The sequence below is a fragment of the Stylophora pistillata genome, chromosome 1 (genome assembly GCF_964205215.1).
Source record: "Stylophora pistillata chromosome 1, jaStyPist1.2, whole genome shotgun sequence".
NCBI lineage: Eukaryota > Metazoa > Cnidaria > Anthozoa > Scleractinia > Pocilloporidae > Stylophora > Stylophora pistillata.
In genome coordinates, this window is record NC_142519.1 from 56,167,064 (window position 1) to 56,189,112 (window position 22,049).

The following is a 22,049-nucleotide window of genomic DNA, read 5'->3' on the forward strand; positions in this document are numbered from 1 at the left end:
GTAGCTCCATGGAGTTCTGCTTCAGGGAGGCAGAGGCAAGTGGCGCAGAGCGAAATATAAAAGTTATAAGCTATTGATGGTTGTTGTCGAACATAGTTGGTTGGTTATAAAATTGTGCGTTACAACAAAATTAAAATCGATTATCTTCGAGTTAAAAGTTTTATTGTTTGATCAAAGACAGAAATAATAAATATCTTCATATTTATTTCTAAATTAGCAGATAAAAGGATACCATACATAGAGCTACAACTAACTGAATTATGTTTACCTACAAAAAATGGCGAAGATCTTAGCGCGCACAATTACTTTTTTCAAATTTTTGCTTTGACTTGCATTCATCTCTCCCTCTCCCTCATTTCAAATACTGCCTTAGGTTACACTAAATGGTCAAAAATCTCAGGCAACATTGTTCGGGGATAGGGGGAATTCCAAGAAATTTATTGCAGATGAATTACAAGATTTTTGTTTATCATGCCGAGTGGAGGTTTGTCGACCACTTGGTAAAGGGAGGCGTGTCAGTGAGTCAGTGGCGTAGGCAGCCTATAAGCCCGCCGTGGGCCTGGATCAACAAATTTTTTACCGCCTGCTTGACTTTTAGGACATGACTCTTGCGAATATTGAAACAAAACTTGAACTTTCTCAGGGAATAGGCCACAAACGAGTCAAAGAGTGGCTAAGCTCCAGCAAGTTGATTAACGCAATGTTACGAAACACCATTATCCATGCTACAACAAGCTACACGTGCAATCAACGTATTATTCACGGCCACGCGCGCAAACTTTTAACAGTGCACGTGCGATGGCACGTGCTGCGTGCGATGTTAACCTTCATTAATTATCTTGCGCGTTGAAGGTAATTAAGTTGACTCGAGTTTGTCCGTTAGGCTTGTCACTTAAACCTAGCAATCTCTATCATAAGATCTTTAAGAACTCTTCTTTTACTTAATTGACGGCTATTGTCATACGAAATTGCTAAACTTTCTTGCCCAGATTACATTTGAGAAGATTTGGTTAAATATATCAGTCTACAACCAAGAGAGCGACTAAGAAATGCAAGGTGTGACTATAATTCTGGGGAATTAATAAACCAGAACCTAATTAAACCGACAAAGTCAAACCTAAGTGCTAGCAGAGTTAATAGAGGGAACCTATTAACTCTGGTGCTAGAAAGTACCGCGTGAAAGAATAACTAACTAGATTACGTCCATTTTGAAATCGCTGGTGGTCCCTGTAATCGGATTGAATCTAATTGGTGTGATTTATTTACGAATCGCACCATTTCTTGCTCTGAATCGCATCATTTTACACTTGACTGAGTTTTTGACACATGACGTCAAAGTCTTTCGCTTTCAAAATGGATGTAATAAAGTGGTAATTGAACCTCGTGTCTGATAATTTTTTTTTCTGACTCTTAAGACTAAAGTACAATCTACAAAGCATATGAAAAAGGTTAAGTGTGGAAAATCTTTGAAAAATACTTATCACTGGAAATAATTTTAACACAGTAGAATACGGATTAAAAAGGAAAGCTTTCACAGGTAGCTTCGAGTTCTATCTTTTCCAAATACCAAAACAAGCGCTTCCTGGTCTCAGGTGTGACCTTCTAATTCTGGTAAAGTAATAAACCAGAAGCCAATCAAATGAACAAAGTAAAGCCAAAGCGTTAGAAAGTACCAGGTAAAAGAATGGCTAAATAGATTTTAGTAAATCAATGGATAAAAAAATAAAATGACTAATTTTGTTTTTCAGACAATTAAGACTAAAATACCATCTACAAAACAAACGAAGAAGGTTAAAAGTACAAAATTTGTACAAAATACCTATATAGCACTGGAATTATAATAAAAAAAAGTATAATACAAGTTAAGAAGGAAAACTTGTACAGATAGCTTTAAGTTCTATCTTTTACAAATACAGCTGACTATAGTCTACCAAAATAAGCATTTTCTGGTTTCCTGTCGGGAACCGTGAACAATGCCTTATTTCGTTTTGGTGGTTATTGTTCTTTGTTGCATATGACCGGAAATGACTTCACTCAATTTCCCAGAATGTACTTTGTAATCCTAGTTATCACATAGCTAGTTAGTTAAATATAGCGATCCTGCATGCGCTCGTGTCGGTTGATGCTATAGTTAAGCCTGGAGTTTAAGCGGAGTGATTCTTAGAATAAAGGAGCTGATTCATTAGGAAACGTGTAGGTGCATTTTCGACATTCCTTATTATAAATGTCATGAACATCTGTTTGAAAATAGTTGTGCAGTTAGAGAGGAACCAATCCCATTGGTCATTACTTGGCTAACTAACAAATATATTAATATATTAATATATTATAAGTGCAGGAGGAAAATTTTAACATAGGTCAAAGTGTGACAATTTTTAGTGTTTGGTGACAAACTGCTCCTGACAATTAGTCCCTTTCAATTTACTTTTTCACAGCAATGCCTCTCTGCTAACTCCCCCAGTTCAGCTCCCACTAGTGCCTGATGCAGTTTCTCCCATGTAGCAGCTCTTCCATTTTTCTGTTTCCATTTTCGCAGCATTGTGTATATTTTTTCATAACATTCCTCATTTTCCTTATCTATCGCTGTGATCATTGCATCATCAATCTTTAACTTCCTTGCAACTTTCTTCCAGTCCTCAGGGTTAATGTCATTGGCCAGTAGTTCCAATTCATCATTTTCAGGATTGCCTTTTTTCACTACCACAGAAAAAATGAATTCAAATCAAAATACATCAAAAGTGCATTCTATTTTACAGTAAATACAGCAGGTAAACATGTTTAAGCATATCAAGAGATGACATATTTTCCCAATATTGTCTCTCACAGCTGTGAGGGTGATACTACTCCAGCTTATCCTAGTTTCCATGGAGCAACTTGGCGTGGCTACCTCTTGTGGATGGGATACAAATCCATCACAAGTAACCACACACCCCCCACCCCCCCCACCCTTCCACCACTCAACATTTAATCAGATTCTTTAACAATTTATCAGTAACCATTTGCACTTGTGAATGGAGGCGGGCAGTGTGAGAGTAAAATGTCTTCCCTAAGAACAATACTAAATGACACTGCCATGGCTTCAACACAGGGTACCCCTTAAACTGGAGTGCAGCACATTAACAAAATGGAAACCATTGTGGGTCCTATGCCACAGGCATCAAAGTGATCCAAGAAATTTTTACTAGCTCTATAATCCCCCTAAAGGTCATCCAATCAAGCTACTGATCATATGTCTCCTAATGGAATCATTTCGATTGTGAGAGAGAACAAAATCTGCTCACTTGCCACCATTTTTGACTATACAATTGGTGACATGCATAGTTAAAAAAAAATCATCCTGGTAATAGCCGAGCTGAAGTGTTTATGAGGAAAAAAATTATTGCCCTGTTCCCAGGAACCAAGATCTTTGGAACCTAGCCAGACCATGTGCTCACATGAAAATATGGAGATATTTAAGAATGGATTAGGGATGTGCCAAGATCTCTTGAACCACTGGCCAGCCTGGTCAACCAGGATCAAAGGGAGAGGCCCTTTGTCTCTAATTTAGTAGGCATTAAATAAAATAAGAAAGATAGTAAGTTTTGAACACAGTAAAGAAATAGAGGAGATGTTTTTCCTCTTGCATGAGCATGGGACGAATGAAAATTCTGAGTGCCTACGAGGAGTCAAATCTCAAATCTTTGGCATTTCTCTACTATGTATGTATTCATGCACATCTTCACAGAACTTTCTAGAGGCACCCATACTTAGGTCAAACTTGCACCCATTTAAGCCACATTAGAGTGAATACTTAAGCCACAGACCCTCAGGATAAAGTGGCAGATTGTGTAATAAACTACTTGCAGACGCATCTTAATTAGAACTGTTTCAATAGTTTTCTGCTTTTTTTCATGTGTGTATAGTTATCCTATTTTTTTTTTTAATTCATCATCACTGTTTTGGGTTGTTGCTAATTCCCAAGAAAAATTAAAATTAAAAAAAATACTAATTAAAACCTGATTGGCCTTTTTGTTATTTTTCTGATTGACAACTTAGCTATTGCAAGTAGGGTGTATATGAGTTCTTTATCACTTTTCAGTTACAGTTAGCCTGTTTGTCTACTAGCTTACTCGTATTCATGATTGCTATGGATTCATGGACAGTTACTTATAGTAACCGTTTGGTTCAGATTTGATCAAGTCAACCATTCAACTTTCTTACCCAGTAGATTGATAGATTCTTCCCTTTCTTCACTAGTAGAAGGGCCCTGTTTGGGATTAGCTTCTTGTCTCCCCTTCGTTTTGGGTCCATCTTCATTTTCTCTCCCCTTCTCTACATCAGTAACTAATTGAGGGTTAAAAAAAAATAATAATCAAATTAATGTACTGCACATAAATTGATAAAAACCAGTTGGGTATATGAAATCAATATAAAATTCAAATTATAAATATTTCCAAAATTAATGAACAAGTATAATAAATACTTAATAAATACTTCCTAACACCCACTAAAAATTACCAATGAAATTAAAAGAACAGTGTTTTCCACTGCCATGATAGCTCTTCATATCAAGGGTGGAAGTAAAAATCATCTCATTGGAAATGAATTCAGAATCTTAGGCTCTTATACTGAAACTAAAATTTCCAGCAGAATGAACAGTCATGCATGTTTATCTTTTAATTAAAGACTCTGAGGTTATTGTGGTATCAAGTCCACATGGATGAGATTCAACAAGATTCAATGCAGTAAAACAACAACTTATTCCAGCCACCCCGTTCTACATGAGACACCGATGCACATGCATGCATGTATAAAACCACATGTAAACTATGACAGAGATGTTTAAAGGAAAGGAAAAAGTTCACTTCTGCAAGCTGACGGCTCAGAAGAAAAGGTTACAGTTGCCAATCTTGCTTTTGACTGTCAAATGCAGCACTTGGGTGGGGCATTTGAACATAATTCTGGCCCTGGCAGGCAGGAATTTGAACAAACTGATCTTCAAAAGTTCAAGTGGCTGGGGGGTAGGGGGGGGGGGGTGGTTTCCTGGATAATAATTATGGATTGCCCATGATGATATAGATTTTGCCCTAAAAAATGATGAATATTAAATTATTCTACTAGGCACTTCACAAAGAAAAATGTGTCTAAATAAATGTGACTGATAAACATTGCCATGGAACAGATGTCTGGTTAACAAATAACAATAAACGATATCCACAAATTTTCCAAAGAAAGTAAAGTTACAAGGTTCCATTATTCTTAAACCAAGTCACCTTTTTGTCGCTTTCCAGATTTGTGAGAAGAATCTACATTTGATGCAGACTGGTCTGGATCCTCAGTAGAGTCTGTTAGAAAATGAAAATTAATCCAATTAGATCATTCACATACAAAATCATAACATTATATTGTCCAAGACTTGTGTTCTTCAAAATTAAAAAAATGTCTGAAAAATAATGGAATATTTGTTAAAAGATTTTGAACCTGCTCCACATAAAAATGATGCAAATCTCCTGATAACACTTAAGGCAGATGTTTAAAAAATAAGACAAGGGAGTAAGTACCAGCCACTCGCTTTTGAGGTGAATGCCTTTTGTCTTGGGACTCCTGTTGCATTTCCTCAGATTTCCTCGTCACGTCCTGTAAGATATAAATAAACAAGATACGCATACACTATAGAGAACTAATCAAAGTTAAAATTTTACTATCAATCTTTACATCACGCTGGATACATCGACCTTCAAGTACAGTACTACGTCCTTTATTTTAACCGCTCGTGCAAACTTCACCAATGACTATCCTTCACTTATTCGCCAAACCAATACTTCGCACAAAGTTTCGCAAGTGTTCATCATAACTGTAGAAGAAGCTGAAACAAATCTCGCGGGCAGCGATCGATGATTCTCATTCAGGATGAAGTACATACTGACAGCAAGCCGAATAAAAGGCTACTTTAAGTATATCATATCTTAGAGATTCCTCTCACCTCATCTGGAGGTGTTAGTAAATCAATTCACGTAATCGCGTGTTCCCCGACAAAATTCGATCGTAGTTGTGATCATGAATTAATGGTTCAGTCATTAAGCAACCCGGAAGCACGCTATCCCATGAGACATGGGAAGCGCGGGAAAAAACTTAGATAGATTATGCAACTATGCTGTTGTGAATGCTAATTAGAACTCGAAAATTGGGGACAAAATAGACCGGTTCACGCTCTCGAGTGCATGCTGGGTAATTAGGGCAAGCAAATCCAAAATGGCGGATACGAACAACACTCTTTTGCTCGATCTGAATACTTATAGTTCAATATAGAAGTCACAGCTACATTTTGAGCTCTTTATGTTATTGCCATCTCGCTCAAAAGTCGTTGACAGTTCAATATCCCAACAACACGATCATGGCCACGCACCTCGAAGATTTTTTGGAACTTTCATGTGGGGAATTGCAGTTTTATCTTAAACAGCGAGGTTTGCCCTCTGGAGGGACACACTCGGATCTTGCTGCTCGTGCTTTGGTAGCTTTTGAACATAAAACGCCTATTCGAGATTCGGCCGAAAGCCAAGCCAAGTCACTACAAAATGAACATGTAGAACTACTACGCACATGCGGTATAAAGGATCCGTTATCCATGGTCGATTGGGAGGACTGTGTAACAAAGTGGCCGCATACAAACATTGGTCAAATATTCTCGTTTATACTTGGAAAAAAAGCTTTCGACACTGACTATATTGGTCAATATAAAATCAGAAAAGCGTATTCATACTTTAAAAGTGGTTTTGTGCACACTGTATACTCAAAAACAATTCATGGACAAGACAAAGTTCTGTTGTTTGCATCTGTCACTCCATCTCAAAGAATTCGCGAAGAACCTCATAAAGTGTGGATAATTTGTAAATCTCCCGGTGAAATTCTTGGGGCATATTGTAGCTGTACAGCTGGATACAGTCAGTGCTGTAATCATGTCATAGCCCTTTTATATAAAGTTGAGTTTGCCAACCAGAAAGGTTTCACAGATCCTTCCTGCACAGATAAGGCATGTGTGTGGAATAATACTAGCAAGAAAGACATCCAACCCATGAAATTAAAGGACATGGTGTTCCAAAGCCACAAGGTAGTCAAAGAAAACCCAAGTTATGCTATTAATAGCAAGGAAAAACAGAACTTTGATCCTCGGCCAGAATCCTTGAGGGTTGTTACCGAAGAAAGCAAGCAAAAGTTTCTAGCTTCTCTTCGAAACATAAATCCTGATGCTGTCATCCATATTTCATATGCACCACCAACTTCTGATGATGTTCCCCCATCACTACAAATTATAGCTGATGATATATCCTCTAAAAACAATGGTGTAGATGCTGATGAATTAGTGAGACAATTTCTGGAACAATTATCTTTCAATGACAGTAGCATTAAAGAATTAGAAAAGGCCACAAGGGATCAGGCTAACTCCAGTATATGGAAAGAGCAAAGAAAAGGTAGAATAACTGCATCTCATTTTCATGAAGTATACACAAAGACAAAAACAATTCTTAGAAAAAGAAAGCCAAATTGCAAAGTAACACCTCTTCTTGAGCGAATTTTAGATTGTACCGATCTGTCAATGATACCTGCCATTAAATGGGGAAGAGAACATGAGAGAGATGCTGCTGCATCATTCTTTGCACAAGAATCCAAAAAACACAAAAATGCAAAGCTTCAGACTTGTGGCTTGTTTATATCTTAAACTTACCCTTTTGTGGGAGCTACCCCAGATGGTATTTTTCACTGCGATTGCTGTGGTCATTCTTGTATTGAGTATAAATGTCCATACTCACTTGCAGACATGAAATTTGATGAGCATTGGAACAATACAACTTATCTAGAATTAGTGAATGGGAATATCATGCTCAAGAGAACCCACAGTTATTATTACCAGATACAAGGACAAATGGCCCTAACAGGATGTCCTAAAACCTTTTTTGTTGTTTGGACTCCACTTAGTGGTGCTCATATTGAAATTATTGAGTTTGATTTAAAACTGTGGCAAGATATCATACCAAATCTAACAATTTTTTTCAAGACTTATGTTGCTAGGGTGTTGCTAGGTACTAGGCCTATTTATTATTGTGCTGTCTGTGAAAAACCCTGTCTTGAGCCAGATGAAATTGAATGTGATGATGAAAACAGTGTTCAGTGTGAATGTTGTATGCTATGGTTTCACTGGGCCTGCTCAAATTTTGAACAAGAATCAACATTCATTTGCAGATTTTGCAATGAACAAGCAATAGATAATGATTAAAATTATAGAGTGGAAGCAATATGACCTCAACAAACTACTAAATAGTACAAAATAGTGCGGATTAAACCAAAACATTATAGTATTTAGTATTACTAAAGTTTCAAAGTTATTGTTTGAACATTGTTGTAGCTATATACAAACATGTTTGTGTAATTCCATAAAGGAATTGTATTCTAGAAGATGTGTAAATAAACTTGACTACCATAGCTTATAACCTGTGAGAAAATTGAATGGGAACATTTTGGACTGGTACAAAATGCAAACATAATTGATGAAATGAAATCTATGTACTCAAAGGCTTTTTCATATTACATATTGCTGCACAAATGATGATTATGTCATCCAAATGGGAAAGAATGCTAATGGGAATTTCTTGCTTTAACATAGCAAAGTCTTTAATTCGCTTGATAGCCTGCTCGACATAAATCCGTACATTAGCAATAAGTGATGTGTTCCTAACATCAGCACCTGACATCTGGAGATTGGAATGCTTGGAGGGTGGAATTGTTAGAGAACATTGGTAGTATGCTAACAGGTCATGAATCTTGAATCCCCTGTCTGCCATAACTTGGTCATGTGGCTGAAGATAGTTTAAGAAACCACTGTTTTCTACAATAAAAACATCAGATGACCTCCCACTGAAGGTCTCAGAGACAAATGATATGTGGCCATTTGGTGTTATCCCTATCAAAAACTTTAACGTGTAGTGTTGTTTGTAATTTGACCAACACATTGCCGCATTCTCTAAGCTTGATGGGGTTTCAGAGAATAGTTCTGTGCAGTCAATGATGACTCTACACTTTCTGTAATATCGTCGAAACATATCAGGCATATTTCTTTGAATTAAATACCTATCTGGCCAGGAAATCATCCACTTTAATTCTTTAGACATCAGCTTAACCCAAGTGGTAAAGACAGAGCTGACAGTCGCCTCGGAAACTTTGAACCTTAAAGCCAGATCAAATACAAAGAGTCCTAGCTTGATTCGCATCATGGTTAGCAAAAACTCTTGCTCCAAGGTTAGAGCTCTCTGTACATTATTTGACCTGGGCTTGGTGGTGTCCTTCAAAGCACTTTCTTTGTCTCCTTTCCAGTAGTGCATACACATGGCTTTTTCAAAGAGTGTATTAAACATCAATTGAAATGTTTCTACGTTAGGGAATCCAGTGAAACGCTGGACATCTTGCTCTGTTGTTAAATCAGCAAACTTCATACTTCCGTATGTTAGCGGATTTATTATCAAGCATTGAGTTCCTTCTTCTTTGAAGCTTAAGTTATTGGATGCCTCAGCAGTAGAGACAACTTCGTGTCTTGCCACAAGCTTTCTTTTCTTGGGTGAAGGTTTGTTAGAGTCACTTGGCACCATATACAAAGTTGGAGTTGGTGAGGAGTACGTTGGCTTTCCATATTGAAAGTGATTCGAACAAACAGTCTTGTAGTTGCCGGGTTCGAATCCAACAAGTCCTTTGGATATGCTGGCAATCCATTGGGCTCTTTTCTTTGGATCCTTCGGAATAAAATGCCAGCGAAGATTTTCGACATGTGACCGTTTCACTATCTTTTTTGGATATCTTGAGTCGTTGTTACAACCTCCAACACAACATCGGTAGTTAACCATTATATATCTTATTTTTTGACGCATTAAAATCGAAAATACAGAGCTCAAAATGTAGCTGTGACTTTTATCTTGAACTGTCAATACTAAAAATTGCGACCAGTTCTGAAACAAAGCCGATATTCATTAAGTATTCAGATCAAGCAAAAGAGTGTAGCCGAGCGTGTCCGCCATTTTGGATTTGCTTGCCCTAATTACCCAGCATGCACTCAAGAGCGTGAACCGGTCTATAAAGAAAGGCGAACAGGGGAACAGGTTATGAGGAACGGAAAACTCGAAAATTTAGGACAAGTTCGCTTGAATCCCACGGCGTAGTCTCGGTCAAACGAAAGAAATTTCTTAAATCCAGTGGAACATAAAGCAGGATCTGACAGAGGTTAAAGACTTCTGTCCTTTGTTTGTGGCAAAGCAAAATGTGATTAGTTCCCGCAAGAGCCTATTTCCCGCAGAGAGGATTAGAGTTAGCACTAAAGAGCTTTACACGTACCTAGTGAGCTCATGGGTGAAACGAAAGGGAGGTCGTTAAGGGTGCCTGGTCATTGTAGGAAAGCCATGCCCCGAGGGCTGCATGAGGACATTAGCAGCTGAATTATTTTAAAATATGCTCCTATGGCAATCATAGTTTTCTTCAGACCTGGAAATGCTCATTTTACATCGATAAGGTTGACACTGGAGAGTAACTTTTTTTCCTTTTTGATAAAGGATCGGGGTCTTAGGGGATTGACTCATACTTGTCAGCAAGAAGTTTGGAGAGCATAAGGGATGGGCACGAGTTGTTAAACAGGCAGCTTAGAAAAACCTAAGCTTCTCGAGTGTTCTCCAAACATCACCTTTTTTTTTCTACTGCATCCCATGATTGAACTAAAGTAACAACAACTTGAAAACAACAGTTGCTATAATTTGGATTAATTGATTGCACATTTCTGTTTTTACTACACTTGCTTGTTGGTTATTGGCAAAATAGTTTGGTAAGTTATCTTCCTTGTCTTTTTTTAATTTAGCAACAGCAACTTGCAGCTTCATTTTAGGGAAACTTTTGAGGCATACAAAGCATTCACATAAACATTAAAGGCATTTTTTTTTAATTCCTGATTTGTGGAAAAAAATGTATACTGATGTGTCACTGAAAAACTTAATCCAGGTTGTCTCCTTTTGGGTAAAGGATGCATGATAGAATCTTTATTTTAGCTTTGCACCTTTTTAACCCTGTAACTCACAAAGTGATTAAGATGTAACGTCTCCCAATAATATCCATAAATAATTATCCAAAAATCAGGTAATGAGAATTCTCAAACTTATCACTGGACAAGACGGATCTTGATCAAAATTCATACTCTCTAAACTAATTTACAAGGAAATGTATAGCAGTGGGACGGGAGAATTACAAGCAGATCTTGGGAGGGTTAATTAACTTGTGAGCATAATATAGTAGGTGGCTGCACTATGTACGTGCAACATAATTAAAATGTTACCAGTGAAAGGAAAACTCAACAGGAAAATTCTCTCTACAAATCTGACATCTAGAATTCTTTTAAAAAAACACAAGCAATGCATATCTCCTATGTATCCACAATATCCAACACAACTCATTCAAAAGGAATTTCTATTTTAAAATGTTTGACATTATTAACTTAAAAAATACTTGTAAATACATACCATGCACAAATAAAAAAAACATCTTTGTTGGAAATATACCTTTCTGGGGTTACCTGAAAGGGTATACCTAATTCTATAATCTATTTTCATCTAACATTTGATGGTTGACATCTCTACAGGTTTTTTACTTGCTAATAAATCAAAATGGCCTTGTTGTCTAAAACATAGAGAAGCTAACTAGAGCTGTCGTTAAATTTCTCTTTGTATGTCTGGTAGGGATAGTTTGCCATAAAATTCACCTTTAAACCCTATTTTTTGGTGCAATAGTACTCAGCAAGGTCAGTACGCCCTACAAATTTGTGTCTGAGAGCCTCATATAAAATTTTGTTTGTTGCCTTGGGCCCCTCTTGTTGTCTCCACTCTTTTAACATGCGAAGTGCTTTTTGGGAGAGTTCAAGTCCAGGTGCCTGATCTATTTGTGCTAGCTCTGCATCATCTTCAAATCCTAAACGACGCCCCAGTGGTTTCCATTTATTGCCAATCTTATGGGCCAATTCTTCTAAAACATCATCACTTGGTACACTATCTTCAAAGTTGACTGAAAATGCAAAATGAGAGTTATGAGCTCTAAAATATCAACTCAAGAGTAACTGCCTGCAGTCTCTGCTCAGGACTGGGCAGCAATTAATATCCCCTACATTGCCAGCTTTCCAATTTGGAGGGTCACCCATTAACTTTTTGTTGATTAGTTGTAAAAGAAAAAAAAAATTGTGAGTCAAATGTTTTCAGAGCTCTCCTTCCTCCCTTAGGTTGGTTCGACCAGTGTTCCTAAATTTACAGACTACGGCAACCAAAATAGTCAAACCCTCAAATGATTTCTGTGAAGTTTAATGGCCCACAGGTGAATTTCAATCATGATCATATGGATTTTGCCAATAAAATTACAGATAGTAAATTAGTTTGCTGATCAAATTTACTGATAAACACAATGGCATATATGGAACAGATGTCTTGAGTTGACAAATAACAAAATCTACTTATATTCTTACCCTTCTTGACCCTCTTTGTCCTACTAGACCTGGATACCAAAGGAGTTTTCCTTTTACGTTTTTTGGCAGAGCCACTTCCCTTATCATCTTGCTTGACTTCTGGGGAATGAGGAGCTATTATGCAGGTAAGAAAGAAAAACAAGTTGGGCTGAAATATTTCAAGATAAAGAACTGAAGTTTAAAGAGATTAATTGGTGATTCAGTATGGATCCTGACATAGCAATAATATTCAGCTCAGGCAATAAGCGATTCATCACGATCTAGTTAAACAAAATCTATTACTGCTGTGAGCTTTACAAACAGCAGACTCCTCTGGTAAGTTGCCATAATGAATTGTCGTGAGAACAGGGTCACACATGGAACATCACCTGAATATCATTACATCTAAGGGAACCTTTCTGACTACAGCAGTTTAAAGGGTTTATTTTCATTATCAAGCTTTCCCCTATCCCACCCCTCCTCACGTTTTCTTTCACTACCATATGTAGTCAAAATTCTGACAACTGGTGATAAGACTCACACCCTAACTACTTGTTCTATGTCTAAACTATACTTCTCATCCTTGTTTCACAATTTTCTGGGGGAAACATAACGAAGGTGATGTATGTGGCATCAATTAAGGATTGAAATCCCACTCTTTTCTGGTAAACCAACTTGAGAGCCCTAAGTACCTCAATTTTTTCTCAAACCAGCCTTTTGGCAAACTTCTAATAAGCTAAATCACATTGCCCAATGATAGGAAAGAGGGGACTTCAAGGAATTAAAAGATACACACATCCCCTGACCATACCTCCTGTCTTTGAAATAGGTACTATGGATTGGCTGGAATTATTGTATACCAAACACTTCCTGAAGGATTGTACATTCCAAATGTCTATCTCCCTTTAATAAGTATGGACAAAGTAGAAGAATGTTACAGCTGGCTACAAACCATCATACAGTGCATGTAATTGATACACCCTGAATCTGACTCACTTTGTCCATACAGTTGACAAATTGACTCACCCGAAGTTGATACAGGTGTTAACATAGTTACTGGAAGTCAAGGGGCATAAATTAAGGTGGCTGAACACAGTTTTTGATACCTGTGTTTCTTTCACCATTTTCTCTAAAACCCTTGATCTCTCGGTCACCAAAACTGGCAGCAAGCGATTTAACTACACAAACTTTGTTTTTTTGATAGTTAAGCTGACGTATGTGCTGTTGCCATGGAAAAATATAAACAGGCCTTCAAAATCGGTTTTGTTCATTTGTAGAAAATCTAGTCATTAGCTTCTCTTTATAATTTGCATGCAACAAGCTTGTAATGATACCCACAAGTTAACACCATTTTGTTAACAATCTAACAGAGAGATCTCTAACCATCCCTTATTGAAGGTTCACTTGATTATCGAGAATTTCTTTTGTTAAAAATAAAGTTTTTCAATACTCCAGTTACTTATTTCCTAAAGTATTTTCATGCCAAATTTTATGAAATTCTAATGAGTGGTTCTCAAGAAATAGGCTTATTTCTGAGAAAGCAATTTTCCATTCAATCGCAATTTTTTGACTTACTATGCATGCGCTGCATTTTACTGGGCTCTCTTAGTAACGACAAAAAAGCTGAGAATTGCAGGGTTCTCTGCATCTTGTTTCTAAAGATTTGTACATTGCACAGGTGGAAGAACAATAGGACACATAGTCCCCCACTAGGTTCATCCACCTAAACCCAACCCATCCATCACACCCCAGGGAAGGACATCCATCACACAGTAATCTTGCATGTGGGAAATTAACGTCTCCTACCCCTAACCCTGCAGGAGACAGGACCTTCATTTATTCGTCCCTATCCAAGAAGACCAGAATATCTAACCATTTCTTGATGTTATGAAAAGGTAGCATCTTCTCGATTATTGTAAGACCTTGAGTGTTGATCCGGCCGGGGTTCAAACCCTCGACCTCCCACACAATAGTCCAGTGCTCTATCCATTGACCTAACTGGGAGTCACCGTTAACTTTTCTAATATATCTTTGTAATGAAAGATTAAAGCCCTCAATACACTGCACCAAGTATAGAGAAAAATAGCTCAGATGTGCGGATACTTGTTGAGTAAATAAAATGACCACTCTATTGATGGCATGTTTGTTTTTTGTAATCCTTGTGCGCGCGCTGAATTGCATCAGCAAAAGTGCGCAAAAACTGTGTTCAGCCACCTTAAATGGGAAAATGACAACATGATAAATAATAAAAGTAGTTGGCTGATGACCTGGTAACAACAAAAGTGTCTAAAGTGGGATAAACATTTCCATGGAACAGATGTCTAGTTGACAAACAACAATATACAAAATCCACAGATTTCCAAAGGGTGGAAATTTACATGCAGGTTCTTCGATCCATTCTAAATTCAAGTCACCTTTCTGTCGTTTCTCGGATATGTGAGACAAATCTACATTTGATGCAGACAGTACTAGTTCTGGATCCTTTAAGAAGGGTCTATCAGAAAATGATAGACTCGAGGAACATTTGAGTTGATTTTGTTTAAAATTGCATAATTTTTCCTCAAATTACAAATCACATATAAATGTTCCATAAACTTGAGACTTTCTACCTGCCAAGTTTTTTTCAAGTGTTATTTTAAAAACTCTTGCTCCCTCCTACCGTCAAAAGAACTATGAACCAATGAAATGATGTGAATGTTTAAGGCACAGTCTCTCATGATAACATGGCAGATTGTCTAATAAAGTGCATGCATGCAGACATATCTTAATAGTTTTCCCATTTGTTTTTTTGTGTTTATTTCCATACATTGCCAATTAAGAAAACAAGCAGACAGAATAGGTTTGATTAAGGAATTGATAAAAATGACCATTTTTATCTAAATATCTAGATTAGAAATAAAAATCAGAAAAAGAAAACTTAGTTTAGCCAATTTATACTCATGTATAAACGCTCTGATGCTGGTTATCCTATTCTTATTTTAAAATTAATCATCACTGTTTTAGGGTTGTTGCTGTTTCCCAAGAAAAATTACAATAAGATTAAAATACTAATTAAAACCTGATTGGCCTTTTTGTTATTCTTCTGATTGACAACTTAGCTATTGCAAGTAGGGTGTATATGACTTCTTTATCACTTTTCAGTTACAGTTAGCCTGTTTGTCTACTAGCTTACTTGTATTCATGATTGCTATGGATTCATGGACAGTTACTTATAGTAACCATTTGGTTCAGATTTGATCAAGTCAACCATTCAACTTTCTTACCCCGTAGATTGATAGATTCTTCCCTTTCTGCACTAGTAGAAGGGCCCTGTTTGGGATTAGCTTCTTGTCTCCCCTTTGTTTTGGGTCCATCTTCATTTTCTCTTCCCTTCTCTACATCAGTAACTAATTGAGGGTTAAAAAAAATAATAATCAAATTAATGTACTGCACATAAATTGATGAAAATGAGTTGGGTATATGCAGAATATAAACAGAATAAACTCTGAGGTTTTGTGGTATCAAGTCCACATGGATGAGATTCAACAAGATTCAATGCAGTAAAACAACAACTTATTCCAGCCACCCTGTTCTACATGAGACACCAATGCACATGCATGCATGTATAAAACCACATGTAAACTATGACAGAGATGCTTAAAGGAAAGGAAAAAGTTCACTTCTGCAAGCTGACGGCTCAGAAGAAAAGGTTACAGTTGCCAATCTTGCTTTTGACTGTCAAATGCAGCACTTCGGTGTGGCATTTGAACATAATTCTGGCCCTGGCAGGCAGGAATTTGAACAAACTGATCTTCAAAAGTTCAAGTGGCTGGGGGGTAGGGGGGTGGTTTCCTGGATAATAATTATGGATTGCCCATGATGATATAGATTTTGCCCAAAAAAATGATGAATATTAAATTATTCTACTAGTCACTTCACAAAGAAAAATGTGTCTAAATAAATGTGACTGATAAACATTGCCATGGAACAGATGTCTGGTTGACAAATAACAATAAACGATATCCACAAATTTTCCAAAGAAAGTAAAGTTACAAGGTTCCATTATTCTTAAACCAAGTCACCTTTTTGTCGCTTTCCAGATTTGTAAGAAGAATCTACATTTGATGCAGACTGGTGTGGATCCTCAGTAGAGTCTGTTAGAAAATGAGAGTAAAATGTCTTCCCTAAGAACAATACTAAATGACACTGCCATGGCTTAAACACAGAATACCCCTTAAACTGGAGTCCAGCACATTAATAAAAGGGAAACCATTGTGGGTCCTATGCCACAGGTATCAAAGTGATCCAAGAAATTTTTACTAGCTCTATAATCCCCCTAAAGGTCATCCAATGAAGCTACTGATCATATGTCTCCCAGTGGAATCTTTTCGATTGTGAGGGAGAACAAAATCTGCTCACTAACTGCCACCATTTTTGACCACACCATTGATGACATGCATATGATACAATTCCTTAATGAGTCCACTTTTTGACTATGCCGATATCATCTGGGGAGACAAGCATAACACTTAAGTATCATGGACGATTTGTAACTACCACAAAATAAAGCTGTAAAAGTTATCCTCGATTTGCTGAACTACACCTCATCCACTGATGCTCTAAAAACTCTGAATTGGCCAACCCTGCTCCAACAGCGCCTTGTACATAGATATATTGCCTCCTTTAAGTATAATTATTCATGGCCTTGTGGATTATATAGTTTTAATATTTTAAGAAATTCTGACTTCCATAGATATAGTACAAGAAGAAAGAATGATTTCCATCTCCCTCGTTTAAAAACAAACTGTGGAAAACAGAGACGTTTAAATATATGCACAAAAGAAAAATTGGAATCTCTTAGAGACTTCTTTTAAAGAAATGCACTCCTTTATCATTTTTAAGCATAAAGTGAAAAACCATGGATTTAGTTTAGTCAGTGTCCAGATTTAATCCTATCATGTTTACATACCTTGTGTATTACTTAATTTTTATGTTTTAAATCTGTTATCTATTTATGATGAATTTTATTTTATTTCTTTTCATTTTACAGGGCCTTACAGAATACCACTCTCCAATGATGTGAGCCTCCTGTATGAAGACTGTAATTATTATTATTATAAAATTATTATTATTATTATTATTATTATATAAAAATATCTACTCAAATCACTCTCGCTTCAAACTGGTTTACTTCTGCATGGTGTGTATTATAATCACAGTATCATGTGTGACATAATTAATATTATAACATAACGAAAGTAAAGCGCGCGCTCTGATTGGTCAATTTAGCGTTCCCCATTTGCCCATGGGTGTACGCTGCTGACGTGAGCAAATGCAAAGACTATTTTTCCACGCGCGCTTGTTTTTTCTGGTCACGTAAGATTTGTTAAATAAAAGGGAACTCTTTAGCTACAATGTATCAATGTTATGTTATAAAACAAATGGTAAACACCACACCGTACACTATTGAGTTATGGATGCACTTGGGAGGTTTGCTAAGCACTCAAGAAGCTAGAGTCGCTCTCGGCTATCGCCTCGAGCGACTCTTACGCTTCTTTCGTGCTTAGCAACCTCCCGCGTGCATCCATAACTCGATAGTGTACGCTGTGGTGTTTACCATTTGTTAAATCTCAGCAGTTTGCAAGGTACATGTTACATATGAACTTTGAAATGGGCCATAGAGTTTCTGAGACTCAGTGGTAGAGCATGCATGCATATCTGAGTGCTGAATCTGAAGATCTGAGATTTGGTAATTCTGCCAACTGTCTGCCAAAAAGTCAGCTGACTGGCTGACTATTGGCTGACAGTTGGCCAACTGTCAGTGGAGGGGAGCTGTTCTTCACAATTACTTGAGGTTTGAATCCTCATGGGGACCCAGAATTTTGTCTTTGTCCCATGCTCCTGACAAGACCGACAAAGATCTCTCTCCATTTCTTTACCATCAGCTCAAAACTTATTACCATTATCCTTATTCTACTTAAAGGGAACATTTTTAAGCATTATAGCATCCTCAAAAAAGATGTAGGCTTCTTTCTAGAGTTGGCATGATGTAATTATAGTTATGGTTTCTTTAATCGGACAGACATTCTTGGAACAAGAATGTGACTAAATGGCTGTTAATTGGTGGGTATCATATTGTAAATATCCAAGCAGCAGATCACATATTGATATCAACCTATAAATCCAAATTTGGCCCCACCCTATTCACCAGGGCCAGGTTGTTGAAAGCTAGGTTAAGGAAGCCCATGGCTAGTTTGAAATCTGATTTCAGTTCAGAGAGCTTAGTTTGAAAGAAATTTCAGAGGAATTCTTTTTGTCTCAAATTTGATAATTGGATGCTTTAAAGAGAATTACAAATTATCCGAAAAAGGCTAAAGAGTGAAAGAAATAGAAACCATGTTTAAAATTTAACCTTGAGTTAGTATAATCAGCCTTCAAACAACTAGGCCCACAGGATCATACAACTCAGCAACACTCACCAGGCTTGTATTTTCTGTCCTTTTCAACTGCAGTCACAAAAGGGTTCAAATTTTGCACCATCACTTTCTCCTCTGTAATGGAGTGCATCGTTCGCCTTAAAAGACCAGAGTTGAAGATATATCAGTTCACTGGTTCCAAAGTTTCCGGAGACATGGCAATTCATATTTTCTGTCATTTTTACGAATAAGTACAAAAAGTAAATCCCTTACTTTTGTCAGAAAAATCAATAAAGATAAGTAAAAACTTATTTTCCTTTTTGTGTCTCAACCAGTGTATTCAATGAAATTCAATCTTACATTTATTAAATAATATCTTTAGCACTTTCTGAGGATTTTTTGAGTTTATATTTCTTTACATATCTTAAGAACTGGAATTGTTATATCTTTAGAATGAAAAGTGCTATTTGAAACAATTAATAAACAGCTAGCATATATCAAATTGTTCAAACTACTTGTTTTGTTGTTTATCTTAGCTTATGGTTATGGGGGGGCATTTGTTTGACAATTTGGCTTAATAAGGGTCAGTGGGACCTAAAATTCAGGGGAGCTAGGGCACTTATTAGAGACTGTTTGTGGAAATATGGTAAGTTAATGTATACTAACTATATCACTGAAACCATAAAACTTGATCATGCATACTACTACACCTTATTAAAATGGCCTTGGGTAGAGCTTTTTTATCCAGAGTTACAAGTAGATCCTGTTCAGAATTGTAACCCCTTTCCCTAAATTCTTTTTCTAATGCAGCCTTTACATTTCCATTCTCAAAGTCATCTAAAAACTGCAAAAGTTTCTCCTCGCTGCCACAATCAAGCTCAATAATAACCGATCCAAATTTGATACTCGAAACTTCACCCCATATTTTTAAGGCCACTTCTACCGCTTTTTCCACAACTTGCGGTTGATCTAGGCAAAATTTGGTGACACCACCAACAGCAACAATTCCAGCAACACCAGCAGTTGTCACTATTATTCTTGCAGTCCATTTATCATTGGTACTTATTTCAGTCCCAGCAGGAGTCTTAATTCTTAGGGCATGATCAGCTCTGGAACCCTCAGCTTCAAGACCTTCGTTCATGTTATTAGCCATATCAGGACAATCTCAACAGTTTACTCTACAAAACACAAATAAAAGACTCAGAAAAAATCATAAAGAATGTAAGGAATGGTATAATAATAAGTATCAATAATAGGTATTACCCACACTGGTGGATAACTTGCACCTTAAAAGCAAAGAAAATTTGTACAGAAAGGCGAATTCGTGGCCACATTTTGTGCAAGCACTCACTTAGCATCACATTAATTTCTCAATACTGTTTCTCTGTTGATTTCTCCAGTTCTACTGGGCCTGACAGGTCCCTAAAATGGTAAAATTCTCTTTAGTTCAGGCTAGTGTTAGCTGGAGATTTAATGCTGATGTGCCAGATATCCTTTGATTATTTTTGTCACTATCAAGGTTTTGTTTACACATGTGCAGAAAAGTCTGTTTGTCGCACAACTAATTATGCAGGAAATAAACTCAAGTCGGCATCATGTTTTCATGCCACTCTGTGGCACTCTTAATACAAAAAAATTCATTTAAGAGGTGGAAACACAGGTAGGTGAGAATTTTTTCAATTCAACTGGTAATAGATTTTAAAATTGTCACATAACCTGTTCCTCCCTATTACCCACAGTAGTGTGTGTTTGTAGAGGTAATCGCATGGAGCGGAGTAAAATTAAGGATTAATATCACGCATGTTTTCAGAAATTGCTAAAATTGCCCAAGTCGCAGAGCAACAAGGGCAATTTCAGCAACTTCTGAAAACACAAGTGATATTAATCCTTAATTTTACAAAGATCCATTACAATTACCTGTTAATGAAATAGAGGGGAAAAATACTGAATTTCTAAATCTGCTCTTGTGTAATCAGTCACAAAAAGCCATTTAATGTTGACAGAGTCAATTGCCACAATTGCGCAAATGATCACGAGCTGAATGAAATTTTATTTTTACACATACATGCTAACAAACTTTCAACTTTGAAAATATAAAGTTAGTGTTTTTTCAAACAACCTCAGGATCACGCATGAGCAAGTCATTTTTTCCCTCTCCATAGGCAAAATTAAGAAAAAAATACCCTTTTCATTGACCAATCAGCATTCAGCAATTTTGCCCTCTATGTTATTAAATGCAAAATCATCAGATTACCCACGGGTATACAGCTGGAATTACAGTATTTATAAAAAAAACTCACACAATTTGCAGCAATGAGACAACACCATTTGATAGAAACCACTCATTCACAAATTCCTTAAAATCTGCCCCATCTCACTTGATCCTATAGCAGTACTATATATTTTCCCTCAGTTAAATATGGATAAAAAGATATTTTCATGGTAAATTAACCAGGTAGTTTAGGTTACTGTGGATGCATGTATCAGAGGTCAATCTATCTATGGTTTCCCTCCCTTTAAGCTGTCAAGTCTCTAAAATGAAGTGGACCAATTGCAAGGTTCATAGTTGACATGCAGGAGTCCTCAAAACAGCTTGGATCAGCTATCATCATGATGTTTAAAGTGTTTATTATGCTCATCTATTGCACACAAACATGGTAGAGCAATGGAGGGCCAAATTAGAAGGTCTCACTGATGTTCAACACTGGCATACTCAGAGAAAAAGAACTCTGAGCATTCCCAATAGGAGTCAAACCTACAATCCTCTGACTTAAGTACTTTGGATGTCCTACAACTGAGAAATAGGAGAACCACGACAGGCAACTTGCAGGCTGTTTGACTGAGTCCATGTTGACACTCCTAGGCAAGGAATGTCAATATTTGATGCTTACACACAAATATTAAGCCTATGGTGTTCAAGTCAAAGAAAAACATCTTTCTTTATTTCTATTAGCTAGCCAAATTTCACTATCCCTCTTGTTCTGCCAACAATCACTTCACCTGACCAGTTTTCAAAAAGAAAGCACACTTCGTAACTAGTTAAGGAGAATAATGAGTCTGATCTCAGTAGTTCAAGAGAAAACTGACAAGGAGTTCACCCACCAATCCCTTTTTTCTTCAAACTTGAAAAATCTCTCAACATAAAATGCAACTTTGTTACACAC

General features: G+C 36.9%; 1 protein-coding gene across 4 annotated transcripts in view; it reads right to left on the minus strand.

Annotated features, from left to right (window-relative positions):
* Window positions 1–140: 140 nt before the first annotated feature.
* Window positions 141–22,049, minus strand: part of LOC111331120 (uncharacterized) — a 23,334-nt gene continuing 1,425 nt past the window's right edge. For 3 of the 4 annotated variants that reach the window (XM_088734159.1, XM_088734166.1, XM_088734164.1), the window contains exons 2-7: window positions 19,596–20,063; window positions 18,949–19,043; window positions 16,552–16,623; window positions 15,754–15,876; window positions 12,512–12,625; window positions 10,928–12,060 (exon numbers count right to left, since the gene is read on the minus strand). In XM_088734159.1, coding sequence (XP_088590285.1) covers window positions 11,771–12,060; window positions 12,512–12,625; window positions 15,754–15,876; window positions 16,552–16,623; window positions 18,949–19,043; window positions 19,596–20,038 — 1,137 coding nt within the window. In that variant the 5' untranslated portion in view covers window positions 20,039–20,063 and the 3' untranslated portion in view covers window positions 10,928–11,770. Of the gene's footprint in view, window positions 2,698–10,927; window positions 12,061–12,511; window positions 12,626–15,753; window positions 15,877–16,551; window positions 16,624–18,948; window positions 19,044–19,595; window positions 20,064–22,049 lie in introns of those variants that run through there. The other variant, XM_088734172.1, reaches the window with a different exon arrangement.